The 17,296-nt window shown below is 44.1% G+C and overlaps 1 protein-coding gene across 3 annotated transcripts; it reads right to left on the bottom strand.

Annotated features, from left to right (window-relative positions):
* Window positions 1–6,040: 6,040 nt before the first annotated feature.
* On the bottom strand, window positions 6,041–15,701 carry rogdi (rogdi atypical leucine zipper). Of its 3 annotated transcripts, XM_039611206.1 has the most exons (12): window positions 15,517–15,701; window positions 15,129–15,308; window positions 13,593–13,664; window positions 13,171–13,253; window positions 12,933–12,990; window positions 12,769–12,849; window positions 11,254–11,349; window positions 11,078–11,176; window positions 10,031–10,144; window positions 9,896–9,945; window positions 9,381–9,507; window positions 6,041–7,481 (listed from the first exon to the last, which is right to left on the bottom strand). In XM_039611206.1, exons 2-12 carry the CDS (start codon window positions 15,201–15,203, stop codon window positions 7,440–7,442), a joined length of 897 nt encoding a protein of 298 aa, XP_039467140.1. In that variant the 5' UTR covers window positions 15,204–15,308; window positions 15,517–15,701; the 3' UTR covers window positions 6,041–7,439. The 3 variants fall into 3 exon arrangements, with proteins under 3 accessions (XP_039467140.1, XP_031602490.2, XP_031602491.2); XM_031746630.2 differs by having other exon boundaries at window positions 15,129–15,701; XM_031746631.2 differs by having other exon boundaries at window positions 12,933–12,987; window positions 15,129–15,699.
* Between the last annotated feature and the right edge of the window lie 1,595 nt (window positions 15,702–17,296).

The following is a 17,296-nucleotide window of genomic DNA, read 5'->3' as shown; positions in this document are numbered from 1 at the left end:
CATCACTGTGTGACATTCAAAACACACTAATGACTTTTTCGATTTGATTTCTTATTTTGTAACTTTGACTGTACCAAGGTTATTATCGTTAACGAAAACTAGAAGGGAAAAAACATTTTCGTTAACGGAAATAAAAATAAAAACAAAAAAAGGAAAACTAACTAAAACTGTAATGAGTGTTCACAAAACTAACTAAAATTAACTGAATTTATAGCAAAAATGTGTTTAGTTTTCGTTGATGTGTGTGTCATCATACAATAGTCAAGGGTGAAAATGAAGTTTAGTTTCCAGGTTTTTTTTCTTGCTGTGTCTCATTATGCCAGCAGGTGGCAGTACGTTAGTCGAGTCGTCTGTGTCGCTGCTCCGTCCACGCGCAGAATCATGTCAGGAAAAGTCTGGAGAAAGCGCCAGAGTCCAATTTGGGATTTCTTTGAATATGACTGTGTTTTGGATAAAGCAAGTGTCTTGTAGTGGAACGAGACAAATTATGAGGGACATTTCTAAAGGGAAAAAAATCCCACAAACCTTAAAGTGCACTTGAAAAGCTCACACAAGAAGGCTAACCTAGCTTACCTGGAGAAGGTAAGGGAGCACACCCAACCCTCATCCCCAGAAACAGAAGCTAACCCCAGGCAAGGCAGCGTGATGCATCCCGAGACAACAGGACTGGGATATCTACATAACTGTGTGAGTCAATTGCCTTAACACCCGGTGCTGCAAGAGTTAATAGTCTCATTGGGGCCAAGATATACATTTTATAGTTGCCTGGTATCAATGGTTGTTCGTCTGCCTTTATTTATTTATGTAAAGAACCCATAGGTGGGAACGTGAGTTGTCTGTCTCTGCGTGTTAGCCCTGCGACAGACAGGCGACCTGTCCAGGGTGCAGGGTATGGTAGCTGGAATAGCAACATACCCAAGGATAAGCAGAAGAGAATGACTGATATGATGAAACTGGGATTTTGTTACACTTAATTATTGCAAACACAACTAAAACTATAACTGAAACTAATCAAAACTAAACTGAAACTAGCAAACAATTGGTAAAAACTAATTAAAACTGATATAAAATTGAAAATCTGAAGTCAAAACTAAATAAAAATAAAAACTAATGAAAATGGCAAAACTATTAAAACCCTGGACTGTACAGACTTTACATTAGCTCAGTCAGTGGCGGTCCTAGCCTGTTTGGTGCCCTGGGCGAACACTCCCTCTGCCCCCCACCCCGCCCCCTCTGCCGACACACACACACACACACACACACACACACACACACACACACACATGAAGAGAGAGTATGCATAGTATGCCAACGGCTACCAAACAGCCATCATAATTCATCATACAATGAGAACAGGACAAATCAACAACTGAAAATGACTAATATTAAAATCTGTAACATAATGTATTGTTTGGAGTTTAGTCTGTTACTGTTACTATTTTTACCATTTCTTCTTGGGGCAACTGTAACCCACATAATTTCCTTAGGGATTAATAAAGTATTCTGATTCTGATTGTTTCAGGATGACCTGCCATTATCCAATCACACATCTGCTTACCTGTATCATTTGTTCGTTTCTCCTCCTCCTCTTTTCTCTTTTTTCTAAACTGAGCACCTGATGGCTTTGAACTTTTCTTGTCCATCTTGGTTTTAATTTTGCACTCCAGTATGAACACCCATCCCCCAACCCGAGAATCATAACCTAACAGACCTACACCTTTTTTCACAGATTCGCTTTGTCTGGGTTTATTTCTGGGATTTCGCACAACCCAGGATTCAAATCATGAATACATAATGGGCTTGGATTTACAACACTATGAATGAAATGTGCTCTATTTGGAAGCAGCCCCCCCCTCCCCTTTCGACGGGTTATGTGTGAGACTTTAAATCATCAAACTGTAAATTATAAGTTTTAAATTGTTATTGATCCCTTTACCCCGAGTCCTAAAGTGTAGATTTATTTTCTTACTCTTCTTATATTTATTGTTTGTTTACTTGCACTGTTGTAACTGGAGCCTCATCTTGTCTCTCTATATACTGGACTGTATGTAGCGGAGATGACAATAAAGTTTACTTTGACTTCAGCAGCGCGCAGGCGCACCGAGGGCTCTCACGCTCACTTTTTGCGTATAGAATTTTGAAAAAACATCGGTGCAAATTATAAGTCTGTATCATTATGTCTGGTGTTTTCGTGTTTGTTGGTTTGTTTTTATTTTGTTTTATTTTGCGAGTTGGTTATCAGATACTGCTCCAGCCAGCCAGAGAATCCCCCGCCGCCCCGCCCTCTCCTCCCTGTGCCGCAAGCAGCAGGCGCACCTCGTAAACGGAGGGCGCCCTTACTCCCAGCAAATGGGCGATAGAAAACCGATCGGTCCCTACAACTTTCCCAAAATGCGCTGGCTGATGTCAGGGCAGCATGAGTACGAGCAATTTTTTTTTTTTTTTTTTTTTGCTGATGCCCGTGATGCCGCCCCCCACCACTATGCCGCCCCGGGCAACCGCCCGTGTCGCCCATATCAAAAACCACTACTGAGCTCAGTGCAGCAGCTATGCTCTCAAAGTCATTTAAATAGAAAAGTCCACAAACAGGAACGTTTGAAAGCTTTTAAATACAAGAGTCAGCAGGCAGAGCGCAGCAGTGCGCACACCTTCGTAGAAAAAGCAAACAAATAAACAACAACAACAATGGCGACTCTATGTACAGGTAAACACATGACCTCCACCTGTGAATTATATAATAAACACTACGGCCTGTTTTCTACAAACTGCATGAATGACTTCTGTATGATGTGTGGTGGTATAGGACTGCTTCACACAGACAGACTGGGACATATTTGGACACCAGGACCTAGAAACTTTCACAGGATCAGTTCTGGACTACATCAAGTTCTGTACTGCAAATGTGACTGTGGACAAAAGCATTCGGGTTTTCCCAAACCAAAAACCCTGGATGACCAGCGAGGTCCGCTCACTCCTCAAAGCCCGTGACGCCGCCTTCAGGTCAGGTGACAGAGCTCTGTACAGGGCTGCTCGAGCTGACCTGAAAAGGGGGATTAAAAAAGCCAACACAGACCATAAAGGAAGCATCGAGTCCCACCTGTCCAGCAACAACACACGAGAGGTGTGCCAGGGAATACAAGACATCATAAACCACAGAGGCAGCACTGCGAAAACAGAAAACCTGAGTGTGCAGCTGGCAGAGGAAATAAACAGCTTCTTCGCCCGCTTTGAAACACCACAACAGCAGCATTCATCTGCCTCAGCCCTGCTCCCATCCTCATCCTCACCTGGTTCCTGCACCGCTCCACTCACTGTAACGGAGCACGATGTCAGACATGTGCTCCTAGCAGTGAACCTCAGGAAGGCGGCCGGTCCAGACGGAGTACCTGGCAGGGTGCTAAGAGCGTATGCCCACCAGCTCACCCTCATCTTCAACCTCATCTTCAACCTCTCACTGGATCAGGCAGCCATCCCATCCTGTCTAAAATCAGCCACAATCATCCCAGTGCCGAAGAAGTCTCCCATCTCCAGCCTGAATGATTACCGCCCTGTGGCCCTCACACCGGTAATCATGAAATGCTTTGAGAGACTAGTCCTTCAGCACATCAAGGATTACCTCCCCCCAGAATTCGACCCCCACCAGTTTGCATACCGCGCAAACAGATCCACAGAAGACGCCCTCGCCACAGCCCTCCACGCTGTGCTGAGTCACCTAGAGCAGCGGCAGAGCTACGTCCGAATGCTCTTTGTGGACTACAGCTCAGCCTTTAATACAATCATCCCGGACATCCTCATCACCAAGCTGGTCACTCTTGGCCTCCCTCCTCTCACATGTGCCTGGATAAAGGACTTTCTCACAAACCAGCCCCAGACTGTAAGACTCCGCCCTCATCTCTCCTCCACTCGCACACTGAGCACCGGCTCCCCACAGGGCTGTGTGCTGACCCCCCTCCTCCTTCTCTCTACACCCACGACTGCAGCTCAACCCACAACAACAATCTCATCATCAAGTTTGCTGATGACATCACGGTAGTCGGACTCATCTCAAAGGGAGACGAGGCAGACTACAGAGAGGAAGTCCTGAAGCAGCCTGGTGTTCAGAGAACAACCTGACACTGAACACTAAGAAAACCAAAGAGCTCATTGTTGACTTCAGGAGACACAGCACTGACTTAGCCCCCCTTTACATCAACGGGGAGTGTGTGGAGATGGTCCACACCTTCCGGTTCCTTGGTGTCCTCATCTCTGCTGACATCTCCTGGACGGAAAACATCTCAGCGGTCATCAAGAAGGCCCAACAGCGGCTGCACTTCCTGAGAGTCCTCAGGAAGTACAAGCTGAACTCCAACCTGCTGCTGACCTTTTACCGCTTGTCCATTGAGAGCCTGCTAACCTACTGCATCACGGTATGGTACGGCAGCTGCACCAAGGCAGATAGAGCGAGGCTTCAGAGTGTGGTCAAGACAGCACAAAAGATCATCGGCTGCCCTCTCCCCTCCCTGATGGACATTTATTCCTCCCGCTGCCTCAGCAGAGCAGCAAACATCATCAAGGACAGCTCCCACCCTGGTTTCAACATGTTCAGCCTGCTTCCCTCAGGGAAGCGCTGCAGGTGCATCAGCACAAAAACCCACAGACTCAAAAACAGTTTCTTCCCCAAAGCCATAACCACCCTGAACTCACACATGCACCGATAACACAGCCCCCCACTTCCCACTTCCTCTATGGACCACCACTGTGCAATACCAAACTCTATGTGCAACTGTATAGTGGCTTTGTTGCCACTATACAACTGTATAGTGGCAACAAAGCCACTATACAGTTGTATAGTGGCTTTATTTTCATAGTAACTTTAAGCTAGCATCACAAAGACAGTAGAAAACAATGTCTACAAACACATGCCAAAGCTGGTATATCAACACCACATTAACTCACTCATTTATTAGAATCACTGCTGTCTATTTCAATCCTTTTACCTGGGAGCACTGCCTTATTTGCAGGAAGTCAGGGAGAATGGATTCTGGACTGTTCCCATACTTTTGCTTGTGGCCCTCCGTGTGAATGGATAACAAACCTGAGCGATTAGCAGGGGTAGAGGGCCTCTCCTGGCTCCTATCTGTGGGGCTGATTACAACTTATAATGTCCAATGAACGGACTGATAACATTTAAAGCAAGTGTGAGGGATGCAGACAGGCTAATCCATCCTCTCCATTCCCATATTTTGGAGGTAAGCTCTGATAAATCCTGCTCTATGGGAACGAGCATTGTAGAGTTCGGTCTCAGAATATGGGAATGCCAGTGGTTGCAGTATCTCATCTCAATATCTCTCAGTATTGAGACTGCAGTGATGACAAGTCTTGCTTCTTCTAATGAGAAAGATGGTGCCCCAAACTGTATCAAGGTCTTCCTCATGCTCGTGTTCCAGTGCACACGTTGCTGACACCAGCAGGCCTGATGGTCAAGGGCAGTCCTGGCAGCGCTATGACCTCAGAGACTGGATGTGTAGTCCGCTCTGAACTGTCTGAGCCATTGGTCAAATCATTCTGCAAACCTTGATTGCAAATCTGCAGAAGATGGTTTGTCAGTGCTGACGAGGAGGGGAAACAGTTTTATCTTGATTTATACAAGTTGCTCGGTTTGTTTTGTTTTTTCTTGGTCGTACCATTGTTGCTTCCTTATCCCCAAGCATTTATTCACAACTGCACTTTTACTACGCAACCTTTCAGAAGTAAGCTTCCTGGTGTGTTTCATCTCACTGTGCTGCTGTATAACCCAAGTACTCGAACTTAAGCTTCATGGAACAAACTGATGATTGAAGATGTCTTTCAGAATTTCGACTGCAAATCAGGTGCAGCTGGTGTTACCACAAACAAAACAAAGAAAGACGGGGTAGGTGTGGATCTCTTTCCCCCCTAACATATGAAATCATTACAAAAATGAATTTTGCATGAATCTTTGTCTAATATTAAAATGGATCTGATGATTTGAAATGTGACAAATATACAATACAGCACTGCATTTACAATAATACAAGTGTGAAATTTAGTGATGACTTTTTTATTACATGTATCTTCAGATCACCAAAGAGAGAGTTCAACAGGACAAAAGTTTAATTGCACACATTCCACATTTTACATGACAGACATCTTTAAATACATTAATACTTAGTGGAATGAAGTCATTTGTTCATGTCTACAATAGTATTTGGTTCAAAGAAAATCAACAGGAGACAAAACAAATACAAACAGCAACAGATGATGTCACATGTAGCTTATTTAAATAAATTCATGTAGTAACAAACAGGGAACGTGAGCTGGAGGGGATAAAGGGCCCTGCTCCAGTACAGCTTTTTACTGTACTGTGTCGCACGTACACACCCACATACTGAATGAGGGAAATAATTCCTCAAAGTAAGAGGTTGTACCACAGCTAGAGAAACACTTCCTCTATTGATTGTGCACTTTATAAAACTGGAAACAGGATAAATTAGAGCGCTCAGATCTGTGCAGAAGGTAAAATGAGCTGAACAGCTGACATCTATGTCCAAACTGCAACTCATTACACCCCAAATGGGCTGGTCCTGGTACAGTGATGACAGCCTCCAGAGGCAGAGCCCTGTCCTCGACGTACTGTGGAGCAGGTTTGTTGGTATGAACTGTGGAGTGGTTCGTTTCTTGTGGGAAGATTAAAAAGATGCTATTGCAGGAGAAACAGAACAGGAGCTTCTTCAAAGACCTTCCTCCTTTGTTTACTTTCTTAGTTCCTTCAAGAATACAGAAAACTATTGTTACCTTCATCACAGATTCCTCCTCATGTTCCCACTCCAACATGACGTGCTTGGCTGCCACTAAAACTGCCTTTTGCATGTGCATGATAACAGTAACGCACAGGCAATGTTACATAGCATTACTGCTGCATGTGTGAGGTTAATATTATGCAGCAGAGTGAATATATGACGCTGTTAGTGGCATTATTTAGACTGTTTTACTCTGAGCATTTCACAGCACAGTCACAGGCCTGTGGTGTTCACTTGTGTACCAGTACTACAGTACTACAGTAGTAAAGCAGGACTTTACTATGAGGAAACCTTCAAAGTGATCACCATGTAAGAATGCTGCGACAGAACAAGTACAAGAAAAGATGAATTACTGAAGTACAAATTTAGTGTTCTACAAAACAACTCAATAAATACAATTAGGAATGTGAGTGTGGGTAACAAATAATTCTATTAAAGTGAACAAAATGACATGAATCCACACGCCAGTACTGAGATGCACTGACAGGACTGTCAGCCAGCTGGGCTAACATCACTGGGGGCGGAGCTGTAGGGCTCTGACATCACACTGCATTTCAAATACCTAAAATAACGAACACTTCCTTTACAACAGAGTGCTTAGTTTGAGTCCGAGCGGAGCCTGGAGGATGACGGGCTGCAGGATTAAAAAGGTCTGTAGTTCCAGAAACTGGAGAAAACTGATATCTGCAGGGAAGGAAGCAGCTGGGATTTAGTCAAAGTTTAAACAGTTTTCACTTCTTTTCACTTTCTGCTCACTGTAACAGATTTAATGTTGAAAAACAAAGAACTCTCTAGACCAATAGGAAAAGTCACTTTATAAAACAAACTGCCAAAGGGTCCAAATACTTTAAGCCACTGTGGAAACACGTTTAGGCAAACTGTGCTGTGTTTACGGGCTTCAGGAGGAAGATCATTTAACCCAGAGCAGTTATCCCAGAGGTCTTTGATCCTGATCTGTTCCCACAGTAAAGACACAAACCTGGCATTCAAGGCTGGTTCTAGAAAGTAAATGAAACAAACCCAAATCCACATCCAGCGTTGCCAAACCTAGCTGCCATCATAAAGCTGTCACATGACCCTGGTTAACGTCTTAGTTGACCCCAGGTTAGTTACACAGTGGTGTGGAGACGTGTTTGTCCCCTTCATAATTTTAGATTCTGTATAATTGGCTTTTTCTATGTTTGATCTGAAACATTGAAGCATGACAAAAAGACCCCCCCACCCCCCCGCCCCCATTAAAGCTCCAGAACCATCAGCATCAGGGGTTAGGGTAATTCTCTTTACACTGAATGGTGGTGTTATTAAAAGTTCATATTTTCTAATTAGTTTCAGTTTTTATTTCACTTTTAGCCTTTAATTCAGTTTTCAGAGTAAATATTCATATTTCATTGTCATGTTTGAACATTTTTACTCACATTTGTCTCATGTTGGCACAGAAAAATCAGTACAGGTGTTACAGTAGAAACTTAAATCAGTTTATCTCAAACACATTCATCGATGATGAATCAGACAATTTGTAATTAAGGTTTTTACCAAACAGCAGTGTTGGGGAGTAATGGAGTACATGTTCCGGCGTTACGTATTTAAAATGAAAAAAAAAAAAAGGTGGTATTCAGAATACAGTTACTTTGTTGAAATAAATGGATTACACAGCGGTCTTTTCCTGTTTCATATGTTCGGCTATGCCTCTCTATTCCTGGTAATTCCACGCTGTGGGAAACCCAAACAAAACGCGCATTAAGAGGCTCTAATGTCTGTGTCTCAATCTCACGGCCCATGCCACCTCTACTGCAGCTGCATAATGACGAAGAAATATTTTTTAAAATTCTTATTCAAAAAATGATTTAATATGAAGGCAATAGGCAGAGTGTTACAGGCATCGCCCTAAAGACTGTAGCCTGATGGGCAGTGTAGTCCGTGCTGCAGGGAGAATGGACTGCCATACCCGTTATGTGTCTGTGAGCGAGGGAGGGAGAGAAAGGAAAAGTCCGAGCTGTCACCGAGCAGAAACGGGAGCTGGAAGCATGTAAATATAATAATAACCACTGCAGCCAAACAGAGTGCCTGACGAACTCAGTTGTAAGTAAGCTATTAAGACTCAACTGTACACTGTGTTCGTGTTTTCCTCTGAAACAATAAGTTCCGTTGGAGCAGCCTTTCAACGCCTCTCTCTGTCTCTCGCTAGCAAAGTTGACCCAGACAACAAAGTAAAGCTAGTTTTCGGCTACGAGCCCGACACGAACCCGACGTATTAGCCAGAGGTCCCTTTACTACTGTTCGGAGCCGCGGACCTGTTTTATATACGCACAGAATAGTTTCTACACGAGATCGCTGCAAAAAGTGCAGCCTTACCTAATGTCCACCTACTGTTACTCATTTATATTAAGATTTAATAATCTAGTTGGTGTTGGTATGGCGAGTAACCTTCAGTAATAGTAAAAAAACAGAGAAATAGTACATTCGTGTAGTACTGTAGTGGAATACATTTTAAAATTGTGTACTCCCAGAATGAATGCTCCAAAATTTCCTCCACATCTCTCAGGTCATGACTAATAATGTATGGGAGTGTTTGGAGGGACTGACCTTGTCCTTCAGCTGCTGACAGAGCTGCAGGGATATGGTGAAGAACACCAGCGTGTCACTCAGCCAAGGCACCACACACTCAACTTTGTGAACATGGCTCACCTCAAACCGGTTGTTGTTGAGCTCACTGTGTTAGCAAAATGTAAAGATACTGTCTTAAATACTGTCCACCATGTACACTTTAGCACTACTGTGTCTTACCAGTAACTATACAGTATATCACTATTTCCATCCACCATCCAAGCCAGCATCGTGGGGGCAGGAGCCTATCCCAGCTGTCAGAGTAAGAGGCCAGTCGGCCACAGGACTATTTAAATGTTACTTATAGAGCCAGGTTTTAGTAAGATCACACAACAGGTGCATCACCTGGTAATGAAAATATGTAGTTTTCTAATAATAAGCATGTATATAAATAGTTACAATGACACCGATGGCTCTTTATGTAAAGCCACTGAGCACAACGTTTCACCTTCCTACAACATATTTAAGTTTCATCAAAGGACTGAAGGACTTACAACATTGCTCCAGGGCTGTGCAACACTGAGCTTCCAGCAGGCTTGAAATTCTGCGGATATGAGAAGGATCACAAACACTGGTCACATGACAGAGTGTGGCTCCACAGACGGGTGCACGGTGTCACAGCGTCTAACCTTGGTGGTGTTAGGAGGCAGCACGTGGAGCTGGTACACAGTCAGACACAGTTTGCTTAAGTTGATGTAAAAGTTGACCATGACATCCCCGGGTATGGGAGGAGAGAACATTTTCTGGTGATCAAACAAGAGAAGCTGGTGTGAAACCGAGTTAGCCTGACGTTTTATCTTAACCACCAAACATCACAGGATGGTTTAACCTGTCATTCTGACACCAGTATTACTCTGCTGGGTCTTCTCTGCAGTAACTTTACTGAGGTAGCACACTCAGAGTTCATCAGGTCCTGCTCTAAAATTCATCATCAAGGGCCACCATAGGCCAAACCCAACCTGCAGATAGGTTTGGTGTATTTCTGCCCTGGTAGAGTTTATTTCCACCCACACCACATTGACGAGTGCTTCTCCAACCTTTCTCCTCAAACATCAGAACAAGGTCAGCATGGGCTCAGAGCAGGTTAATTATGTAACAATCTAATGAGTAATATTTGATGTGGCTTTGCTACTGCCAAATGGCTTTAATAACATATCCTGCATTAAACAAATTTAAAGTGTGGAGAATCCCTTTGTGAACAGCAAAGGTATAAATAGCTCCTACAGGTTACCTGGGGCTTCGGCCACTAAAATTTAACCGAGTTAATCTCTGATCCTCTGAGTCTCGAATGAGGTTAGTCAGGGCCAATCCAGACTGTGGATACTGGTTTCACAGAACAGTTGTGGATTTAGAGCCCAGCACTGAGACTGGGCTTTTTACAGTTTTAAATGACCTCCTAACTATTACTGACTGTTCCACTTTAGCACTGCTGTGATGCCGTAGATCACCCTCGTCTGTCAGCTGGAGCCTCCCATCAGAGTCAGAGGGACTGCACTGGAACAGCTTACACTGCACTGACCTACAGGAGGACACAGCATCCTCAGAAACCCTGCTCTCACGAGGAACCTGATCTGACTAAACTTGCTGTCATATATCCTCAAAATGTTTTCTTTAAAACCCGTGTCTTTACAAAGACAGTTATTCTCTAGTAAGAACACTGAGTGCAGCGTGCATACCATCAAACCGCTGGCAGCCAGCTCAGGCAGGGTCATGGAGGCTGGGGTAGTGAGGCGGTTTCGAGCTCGTGTAAGCTGCAGCATCACTCCATCCATGAGCTGCAGCATGAACACAAACCTGATGTTAGTATCAGCAGCACCAGGAGAGTGGCAGCTCTGTGCTAACAGGGACACACCTTATTAACCTCAGCCCCAGACTTGAAGTGGTAGCTCTCGTCACGGCTGCTCAGCAGCTGCAGAGCCTGGTTCACGTGGTTCCTGGCATCTTGGATCTGATGGACCACAGAAACGAAACAGAAGTTCATAAATAAAATTCAGTGTTTGATGACTATTCTCCAGTATCACCTCTCGGGTTCATTGCATTCACTTTTAAAAGCTAGGTGGTCTGGACTAGACTACCTGATGACTTACAGATCTTCATATGTAAATCATCACGTACAGCTACTCATACGGATTATAAGTAAAGTTTTACACTGTGGACATGTTTAACAGTTTGGTTTTTCCATCAGCTACTATAGAGGAGCAATCTTCTGTTTCACAACATAATCATGTAAATTAAAACAGGACTTTAATAACTGGTGAACTCTGTACAGAGAATTTCAATAAATAAATACAGTTTGAATTCTGACAGCCTCACAATGATAAAGCTATTATTCCAAAATACAAAAACATGTGCTGCTGCTTGTGGTTTTTCCATCACTGCAGAGCTCAGATATTAAGACAAACTTATTGTTTACAGCCTATTACTGATGCTTTGGCTGTAGGAAAAACATTTTCCACTGTAGAGAAGAGAACTGGCTCCACCGTTTGGAAACATCCTGTTAACACTTTGTTGTCCACTCCTGGATGTTACCAAATCTCAGACATGTAAAACAATCTGCTGCTTTATTTTCAGCTCACGGCATAACATGTCCCTAACATGAGAACAACAAGTATCTGCGACCAGTGTCACACAGCACACAGAGCTGTGAACAGATGCTGCTGCATGTGTCTGCCTTCACCCACACCTGGCAGTGATGGCTGATAGCATTCACAGTACTCGGCTGCTTTGGGCTCAGTAATATTTTTCATAATACTATGAAGGTCAAATTGTGTTTGGTATAATTAATGCAAGGTGTTGATTCAATTCAAAGGAACGTTAAAAGCTCGCTGGCTGTGATGTGGTCAGGCCTACCTGGTTAGAGACCCCGCCCCTCTGAGCTGGACCACAGTCCTGCTCACGTTTGTCATTAAACTCTGAACACAGACACATGTTGACAGTCTTATAATTATATGGGTGCATCAGGTAATACTTATGTGATGTCACACTACACGTGTGCTAACAGAGCACAATTACAATTTGACTTTTGGTCCCACACAAATGTTACAGTGACTGTGTTAACACTGTGAGACTGGTTTCATTGGTAGTTAATATTTGACTTAACATAGCTCTGACTCAGCCTGGCTCCACTCCTGAAAAGGACCCTGACAAACAGAGATTCCTGCTTTGCTCTGTGTGAACCACGTCGGTGCACTGCCACTGCAGCCGGCACGTTAGCTGCTATATGGTCAGCGTTATACCAGGGAGCTGAGCGCTCTGAGGAGTTGCCTTCTTTCTCATTGTTGTCTAATGTTTCATCCTCAAACTTCTGTAGCTGTAAAGTCAGAGTAGCAGCTATGTGTTTTATTAAGTGCAGCTCTGTTTTCTATACCTGTTGCAGTTTCCACTGCTTGTCTTCTCTAAACTGGAAGTGCAACACTTGGCTGCTCTTTGCAACCTTCAGGTTGATATCCTGTTGAGACAGAGTCAAACATTAAAGATGCTCAGCCTAAAGCAGTGTCTTTAAAAGCCTTTGTGAGAACGTCATAAACTCACAGCCTGAGTCAGCACTTCCCCCTGCAGAGTCAGCACGCCCTTCACTTGATCCATGCTGCTGAAAAAAGTCACATTTTTACCTTTGGAATCATCACAGGACAACAAACACAGAAGGAAGTGGATCTGAAAGATGACCCTATCACGTATAATGCCGACAGCGTTACATGTAACGTGCAGAGTGCGCTCCTGTCACAAATGATTACCACAGTAACAGTACGGCAGTGAGAGCTGCATTTACGTTGAGCTGCCAAGGATGAAGTTCTCCTGTTTAAGCTGATTTTCAAAGCCTGGTGTCGGCATGGAGAAACGTCTGGATGCCTCCTGGTGACAAGAACACAGCAGAGACTTCTTCAGTCAGAACATGTGCTGAATGTTCCTGAGAGCTTCTTATTGCTCTGCTGTAGAGTCCTGTTAGAGATGTTCACTGACAGGACTGTGTATATTTATGATCACTGTGCTGAGGACACTTGTGTTTGATCAGCTTTTCAGTTAAAACCACAGCGCTCTGTCATAGTGACCTGCCAGATGTTGTCACTCTAACAGCCTGGCAAAGACTTACTGTGACCAGCAAAGAGCTCCATGGGTAAAACTGAATAGTATGGATCATTTCAGCCACGTAATTATGAAACTATTTGTAACACATGAAAGCTTATCGTTTACCTTGAGAACATCTTGGAGCTGCTTTAAGACAGCGTGCACTTCTTCTTTAAGCAGCCAGTTGAACTCCTCCTCCTGCCAAACACAGTAAACCAGTTTACTGTCAGTGAAAGACAAAGATAACAGACCAGCAGCTCGCCCTGCATGCGTACAGAATTACTATTATTAATCAATAATACATATCAATAACTATACCGGACGAGACTTCAAATTACTCATATGTCAGTAATTTACATGATTACCCAATAATTTGCAACATTGTGTCCAATATCCATAAACTTGTATTTTGACTTCATACGATTAGACTGATTGACCCTATGGAAGATTTCTGCTGCAACACAGGCAGTCGTCTGGTCAGGTCTATTATTTGACCTTTGTGTAGTCCCGCCTCTTTCAAATAATTCAATTAATGTGAGACTGAAATTGAGCACTTCAAGGGCTTGAATGGAATATTTACGCCCATTTTATACAGTCCTGCATTTTCAGAGGCAGAAAGCTAACTGGCTAATTGACTAGCAGTGCCATTAATGTCAGTGTAACATCCACATGAGCACAGGGAACCCTAGAACAAACTATGGGGTGTGCCACACTGGGGGAAGCACCGGTCTACAAGGGGACAACCCGTTGTTTCTTTAACGTTCCATCCCAAAGTACCACACAGACCATTGTTTCATGGTCCATGCAGATTCAGCCACTTAAAACGGTCTGATCCTGGACACCACACCAATGATACCAACAGGCTGTGACGTGGAACTAAGCAGCAGTGGTAATGTGTCGTGTATCCACAGTGGGGGCTCAGTGCAGAGGCTCGCTACACTTAGACCTTACACCGTACTGGTTTGTATGAAAGCATAAAAACCACACTGCTAATGTTCTCTCACAAAAATGAAAAGTGTCCAGCTCAGACATCCTGTGTGCATCTCATTACTGAAGGACAGGACAGGTCAGAGCCTCAAAGCCAGCTGTGGACCATCAGCCAGCTGTGACACTGGGAGCTCCAGCGGGATTACTTGTGATTGGTTGTTACTGGCAAGCAGACGGTTTTACCAGTACATGGCTGGCTCTGTTCACAGCCATATTAGATCATTCCCTCCTGCTATCGTAGAGATACACTCTGAAACGTCAACTCTTTGCTGACAGTGACATTTACACGTCTGTTGATGCCATTGAACCCGCAGCCATGTTTAACAGTATGACCCCCGCCCTGCAGTGAGGATGAGGAACAGGGAAAACGTTTAGGTCCAGTTTGTCTTCAGCAGTAAACAGAAGGCTCGGGCTCACCTGTCGGTAACGGTCTCACGGTGAGCCGTTGCCATGGGCCCACTGACCGTCAACCACAATGTCATAGTAACATGACAGCGCGAGCTCGGGCTGCAGCCGGGCAGGCGCGGACAGGCTCGGGGCGAACAGCTACCGTGGGCAGCTCTGTGCAATAACAGACGAGTCAGTGGGAAACGCCACCAGCCATTCAGTCACACAGCGCTGTGTTTGCTAGTCTAATAGCAGTGGTGCAATATACGTGACGGCTGAACAGCTTACCAGCACTACGCGCTCCACCTGACTGGCCGTCGACGTCTTCGGTAGCTCCGACAGAGACCGCTGCGGATTCAGCATTTTGTCCTGGCACCAAAAACAAATCCACGATCCCCAAACACCGGCCTCTGTTTCGCTCGGGATGAAGCAGTCTCACGGTAGCCTTGGGAAGCTCTGTTGCCTTCACTGACGTCGGATACAAGTTAGGTTAAGTTGAGCACCCAAAGAAACGGTGATAAGTTGAAAATACAAACAAAAAACAAAACAAAAGCGACCACGGCACGATGTTCCGTCACTGCAATAGTTTATTATCCGGCCTGTAATTACGTGAGTCAGACGTTATATTTTCCACGTTCACTATTACAGTTCATATAGTCTTTAACTACCTAAGTACCTGTGTGCTGTCGTTACACACAGATCATGTTTCTCCTCTTTAGTTTCCGGCTGCTGCTGCATTTAGTTTGATTAGTTACGCCACGAGAAAATGAAGCTACATTTTTATTGTTTTCTGTCAACCACCTGAATGCAGCATCAAATTAGTCACATGTTTAGTGCAGAGCCCTTCCATTCAACGGCTCTGGTGTAGTGGCGCCACCCACCAATCCATATCTGGCTTAAGAACTTCCGCTTGGCGTTTTCCAAGCTTACGGCACAGAGCCGTTACGCAACCCACGCCTGACATTTGGTCAAACTGGACGTGACGTAGGTAGTGTCAATGCGGCGACATTCCTAGTCCTGAGAGTTGAGTCGGGAGGAGGTCACAATGAATTCCAACATGTCTGGGTCATGTGACCCGTGCGATTGGAATGTGTCGGCAGAATTCCTGTCTTGTTTAGTCATCAGTGAGTGCACTGCACTGAGATTTTATATGACAGCGAGGGGATGCTTGTTTTGTATTCACACTTCTTGGAGGATTAGCATCACCTGCGAGGCTCACCTGCCTTCTTCACATGTCTTGCATACACATTCGTACACCTCGCTGTGATCTTGGTGGCACATTTATTTCAAGGTTATTTTCAGATAGAGCAGGCTAAGAGGACTGATGGTCAGGGATGTCAGCGGATTTAATAAACTAGCTTGAGGACAAACACGTTTCCATAGAAAATACAGTCGTGAACGGCTCCGACTAGGATCCAAAGATGCCAGACTGTGCCATTTAAGTGAGCAATAGTTAGTCAGGCTTTGTGAAGGTCATTCACAGTGTTTAAGTAAAGGCGAGTAAAGCATTTATTCTTGAATTAGAGATCGAGAAGCAGGAAAAAAATAAAGGCAAAACACCTTTTCAAGACGAATGAATGAATTGATGAATGAATGAATAAATCCAAGTGAGAACAGCGATCATTTAGCAGAAAGTGCTTTTCTAACAGTCATAATTTGAATGCTTAAAGTGGCTGCTGTACTCGTCTAATGCTGTTGTCGGTTAGGTGTTAGTCTTCAACTAGTTTCAACATCCTTGTATAAACTGCAAACCTGTTTGTCTACAGTGTTTCTTCTGTGGTTCATGTGCAGAAACCTGTAAATAGACAGGTACTTTTAGCATTACTACTCGTCCTGAGCACTTAATGTTGAGCCATTCTGTCTTACTCACAGGGTCCAGTTTCCTGCACAGAACAGACATTACTGCCACTGTGCATATGGTGAAGACCCAATTAGGTATTTATTAGGTGTGTCGTCCTCCAGCTTAATTCAGAAGCTGCTCATCACACAGTTATTCACAGGTGAGTTAATCATCTGCAAGAGCTGGCAGCTGGAGACGGACCACCTCTAAAATACAAGGTGTGTTTAATCCATAATCACACACAGAGACATAAAGACTGCGTGAGTCAGCAGAAAGACCAGAGCATCATGGCAAAACAAAGAGTGAGTAAGATGTGCTACAACTGTAATGAATTTCAAGTCTTTATAAGTGTGCCCATAACAACGGACTACACTCATGTACAAACGAGAGGTGTGTCTTCTCGAGTTCACTAAACTTATGATTGGGGGTTGAGACCTGGATTACTTTGGTAAACTGGAGAAATGACAGATATCCACGTTCCAACTTTGGAAACAGCAAGGAAACAACATTTTTGGATGTTTCATAGTGATGGGATTTCCGGCTCTTTTTAGAGAACCGGCTCTTTCGGCTCCCAACCGGCTCTTCAGGTTGTTTTGTTGCTTTAATTAATTTATTA

This window comes from Oreochromis aureus, linkage group 4 (genome assembly GCF_013358895.1).
Source record: "Oreochromis aureus strain Israel breed Guangdong linkage group 4, ZZ_aureus, whole genome shotgun sequence".
NCBI lineage: Eukaryota > Metazoa > Chordata > Actinopteri > Cichliformes > Cichlidae > Oreochromis > Oreochromis aureus.
Note: the sequence above shows the minus strand (reverse complement) of the source record. Positions and strands in the feature narration are given on the sequence as shown.